Here is a 4,913-nt window from a genome sequence, read left to right as displayed (position 1 = left end):
GGCCAAAAATCTCTTGGTCGTTTTCAATAGATGCAAAGAGAAAGCCTCTTCTAGATGCAATCACATATGCGTGTATCTTGAAGTGATGTGGTTGTACGCAAGATGCCGATATGGGCTTAAAATTTCACTTTAATATTATTCGTTAGGGGCTATTGCAAAAAGTTATACTTTAATAGTTAGAGGTTGTTGAAAAAATATGTCGTGCTTGGCGCTACCTTGGTCGATATGTATGCCAAATTTGGAGCACTTGAGAAAGCACAAAAAGTGCTCTATCCGGTTTGTTGCCTCTTGGAATGCACTGATTGCGAGATGTGTGCAACAAGAGCAATGCCAGAAAGCTTTACAATGTTTTTAGCGGATGCAAAGTACATGTATCTCTCTATATTCAGCCATATATACTTTTGCCTTGCAAGCTATGCTTACATCTTGAAGGCATGCGGCTCTACGCAATTTCTCAAAAAGGAGCTTCCTGTTCGGAGTGTGGACTCTTGGAATGCATTGATTGTAAGATTTTCCCCTATGGTAGGCCCAGAATAACCCTCGTTGTGGTTTTTTATGAGGTACACCTCTGAAACACTTTGCTCGGTAGTCTCTCTCCTTCATTTTAACGTCTCTTCTCCCAGTTAATAAATATCTTAGACATTATTAATAGCATCAAATAATAGAACTTGTCAAATTTTTTTCATTTGAGAACTGTTGAAATAGCATATTTAGTTTTTCAATACTTTGCTTGATCTCAATTTGATGCGAACGCACCTAACGAAGCACTCTAGTTAAAAACAAACTCTCTTTTTACTGGGTGAGCCTAAGGTGCTTTTCCCTAAAGGAGGCCAAGGAGTTAAGCCACTTGGCTCGATCCCAACCCTTTAATCCAACGTTTTTGATTGTCTGTGTTCTAGCATTGAAAAGCAGTAGCACGTTGCCTATGTCCCATTGTTGAAAGCACCAACACATCAAAGCAACAATAATCAAGAACTTCCATGGAAGATGCCTTTGCCTACATCTACACAAAGGTGCTATCTCTTGAGGTGCGTAGCCTAGTGATGGAGATGATTGCAGAGGAGGAGCCTATCCTCCTCCATCAAAGTTCAACTCTTGGTGTGGGGCGCAAGTACATGGTCAGTTTGTTGATGGCTCAGCCCCACTGCTACCATCTAGAGCATGAAGGTTCGTTGTTGGTCACTCCGTGGGTCCTACACTCCACTACTACGTTCCCCCAGTTGTGGACGAAGAGACCTTAAGCAGGGAAAATATTGTTTTGTTGTTGGGATCTCAAAAAAGAGCCAAGAACTCCTTGGCACTGATAGCCGCGAGGCCAAATTAAAATTGGACTTTGAGAAAGTTAAGAGTGAGCTCAGAGCTGCAGTTTCCTACAATGAAGCCTTTGTGGGGTTCTCACTAGGCTAAATGGCAATGTGCAAACAACTACCAAAGCAGGTTAAGGAGTAGGTTAATCTGCAACCCTTTTGCTCGATTGAATTACCCTCTTTAGTAGTCCTTTGTTGTAAATAGAGCGCTATGGGACACAACTTGCAATGCTCATCACGTCCCAAGCTGAGTTATTATTAGTGCCTGTCAATTCGTTCTACTCAACTGCTTGTGCTCCACAACAAAACCCGAGGCGACAACAATCACAACCAACCAACCAAGTAACCAAGTGCGCTCCAAAATCTATGGAATGATGTACGACAAAGGCCCAAAAGTAAGACTAGTTTCACTAGCAAAAATGGGAGGCATTTCGTGCAGATCTGGTAGTAATTTTTTGCTCCTTCTAAGGGCGGGTTCATACGAGCCCTCTCTGGTAGAAACACATGTTTTTGCTTCCTCCGCCTTGAAGGTTCACACAAGACGGAGGCACAAAAACTTGTACTGTAAGCGTGAAGCTTTCTTCAACAAATTGGACTTGCCCAAGTGCTTAAGCAAAGCAATTTGACGGTGTCACTGAGAGGTCAAGCCCTGCAGTCCGCATTTCACGTTGAAAAGTGCGTGGAAGTTTCGCTTTCCGAGGGGGGGGGGCTCGCCTAATTTTACGTGGGTCCGAAAATGTTTTTTTTTTTGGGTGCCCAATCATCTCACGACAAGCTGGCTCCTCGCACCTGCCCTCTCTCTTCCGCTGCGCCAACTGAACCCAGCCTAATCTACTCCAAAGAGCTTTACTGGTTTTTTTTTTCTTTTTAAAAGGCCTCACCCTTCACCCCTTTGGCACATACCAAAAAGCGGCACTTGCGAAATCTCAGGAAATCGCGTGGGAGCGAGTCCGCGCGACGGAGGCAGGGGTTCTCTCTCTCTCGCTCGCTCTCTCTCTCTCTCTCTCTCTCTCTCTCTCTGTGTGTGCGCACCACACACTCCACAGAGTTATGCATGTTTTTCTTAAAAAATCCTTAGTGCAGTGCTTGCGTACAAAACATGAGCAGATGTAGGCGAACGATTGGCTCATCGCGTTGTTGGGTTGATTCACGTGACCCAGGTCAGCCCACTTCTGATGCTTATCTCTCTTCAGACTCCAGAGAGTACTTAGCCGCACTATTTGTGGTATGGATCTTTTCTGTTTTTCTAGGGTTGCATCTCATCGACAGGAAGAGCCTCTGTCGCAGCAGTTCCTCAAGGGGAATAACTAGAACATATGGGATTGGTTGTTCCACGGACATGGTGGAAACTGATATTCATCTCTAGCATGTGCAGTTGTTGTATTGCGCACTATTGGCCTTAACAAAACCCAGAGTGATGGGATAAGCATGTAACCCAAACATGTCCTTTTACAGCTCAATCACTTTGCAATGGTTTATCTTGCATTTGATGCAGAATCTGTAGATCTTGGACTGAAGCTACGCCAAAACCCATATACATTAGGCAAATTCATACACCTGACTACCAGGAACTATGTAATGACCCAGCAGAGATTCAACCGCAGCATCGTGAGTTCGGTATAACATATGTGGATGATGATGATAGATTCTACCATAGAAGGCCTGAGGAGTCCAATTCTACAGAAGACCCAAGATCATAGGACATCCAGAACGAAGAAGCTACAGAGGCACAGAGTACAATCTTGACCTTACTTCTCTTAGGAAGACAATGACCTTAAAATCAAGATGAAAGTTCTTCAATCACATGAAGCAAGAGACCAAGTCCGAGGTGAAGGCTGAATGCACGTAGCTCAATGAAGAAGCTGTATTCTTGGTTTTGTTTTGTTATTTTCCCTTCGTATTCTGGTATGGGTGAAACTCTTCAGTTTTGATAATGCGTAATGACAAACGGAAGACAGGGGCGTAACAGTTTCTACACAAGACAGGTGGAGATCCAAAAATTCTACAAAAATGATATATGAGATTTTGGCATTTGGCCCTTCAAAGGTGTGACATTGCATGTATATGCACTGATGCTGGGTCTCTTCTTTTCAGCAGGGATGTGTTCACTTGAGAGATTTGGCAGTATTCTGGTGCTACGCTTGACGGGTGAAACAGAGCATCGCTTTTCGCCAGCTCTTTGCTCTCAATTGCGGCAACACATCGCTACTGCTGCAGCATCTGATGCCCGAGCTTTAGTCACAACCAACGATGGCAAGTACTTTTCCAATGGGCTCGATCTTGAGTGGACAAAGCCTGAACCTCAGACTCGAGTTCCCTACATATTGCGTGAGCTTGAACGCCTTGTTTTGGATCTGTTGAAGCTAAACATGCCCACCTATGCTGCCATTTGTGGCCATGCAGCAGCAGGTGGCCTGCTTTTCGCAATGGCCCACGATCATCGGATCATGCGGAAGGATCGCGGGTTTCTATATTCAGCAGCAGTCGATATCAATTTTGTTCTACCCCCAGGTTCCTCTGCATTATTGCGTGCGAAGATGGCTCCCAAAGTCTTCAAAGATATGATCCTTCAAGGTGTCAAATATACAGGCATTATGGCGAATGAGGTGGGTCTTGTCGACTCTTTGCAGGAAGATTCTGCGGCTACGTTGAAAGAGGCGCTGGATCAAGCCTCAAAGTTTGTGGAGAGACCCTGGGAAAAGGCGGCATATGCAGGCCTTAGGCTCTCTATGTACCCTGAACTAATTGAGCGACTAGAGCGAGAATCTAGTTCAGGAGGATTTATAACTGTATAGCACCAATTCTTCGATGGAATTAGAGCTCTCATTGTGACAATATGATCAAATACATTATTGGCAGGTAGGGGATAAAATTCCTAAATCTGCCCCCTCTCACCCATTTACATATTGGTATCACACACACGAGCCAAGTGATAGAAGAACATTTTGTTTGTTTTCTGGTTTCATAAGGTTCTAATGGCCCTATAATGCTAAATCTTGTTACATGAATTTGTAAATTTTCCGGAGGAGAGGTGCCGAAGAGGATACTTCAATCTCCCTGATCAGGTATGCCAAGGTCTGCATTTAGGTTGTTGGGTTCTTTATGCAGGCTTCTCTAACCGATCATTCCAGTTGTTGGGCCTCCCTTTCGATAGAATGGGAGTGTTAATACGGAGAATTTTTGAGCCCGTGTAATAAGGGAATGCTTTTCTCCAACCGTGCCATGTGAAATAGTAAGAGGCCTCTCTCTTTCTGTGATTGGAAGGCAGTGCCATACTCTGCAGAGGCAGAGGGCTCTTTCTACATGCGGAGCTTCAAAGTATGTGTGTTGTGAATCCGAGGAGATTATGGTAATACATAGCCTCAATGTCATGAGTGGATATTGGTTTCTTGTCACTGTTCGGGATAGGTGTGTCTCAGCTTGCCTTAAGCTGGTCAGGCATATTGAAATCAGCCGGTTGAGAGGAGCAAGAGAGAAAAATTTCCACTTATAATTTCAGTGAAAATATGTAAAGTGATAAGAGTATATTTTGCAAATTTCAGTGAAAATGTAAGGAGGTGTTGTTCCTCTGGAGAATTGCCTTTGAGGGATTCGTGTGTTGGAAAA

General features: G+C 44.0%; 1 protein-coding gene across 8 annotated transcripts; it reads left to right on the top strand.

Moving 5' to 3' along the window:
- The first annotated feature begins 2,153 nt into the window (after positions 1 to 2,153).
- LOC147454092 (enoyl-CoA delta isomerase 1, peroxisomal-like) lies at positions 2,154 to 4,332 on the top strand. Of its 8 annotated transcripts, none has more exons than XM_086516095.1 (2): positions 2,154 to 2,270; positions 3,405 to 4,332. In XM_086516095.1, the coding sequence occupies exon 2, from the start codon at positions 3,407 to 3,409 to the stop codon at positions 4,100 to 4,102; it is 696 nt and encodes a 231-aa protein (XP_086372221.1). In that variant the 5' UTR covers positions 2,154 to 2,270; positions 3,405 to 3,406; the 3' UTR covers positions 4,103 to 4,332. The 8 variants fall into 8 exon arrangements, with proteins under 8 accessions (XP_086372221.1, XP_086372223.1, XP_086372224.1 ...); XM_086516097.1 differs by having other exon boundaries at positions 2,199 to 2,276; XM_086516098.1 differs by having other exon boundaries at positions 2,254 to 2,270; positions 3,402 to 4,332.
- The last annotated feature ends 581 nt before the right edge of the window (positions 4,333 to 4,913 follow it).

This window comes from Adiantum capillus-veneris, chromosome 7 (genome assembly GCF_014529385.1).
Source record: "Adiantum capillus-veneris isolate H3 chromosome 7, ASM1452938v2, whole genome shotgun sequence".
Taxonomy (NCBI): Eukaryota; Viridiplantae; Streptophyta; class Polypodiopsida; order Polypodiales; family Pteridaceae; genus Adiantum; species Adiantum capillus-veneris.
This window is presented reverse-complemented; position numbering and strand designations above follow the sequence as displayed.

Excerpts from the sequence above, each read along its gene's own strand:
- LOC147454092 (XM_086516090.1), top strand. The coding sequence starts at position 2,407 with ATGAGCAGATGTAGGCGAACGATTGGCTCATCGCGTTGTTGGGTTGAT. Across the intron at positions 2,468-3,401 it reads GGTTGATTCACGTGACCCAG|CAGGGATGTGTTCACTTGAG; the intron begins GTCAGCCCACTT and ends TCTTCTTTTCAG.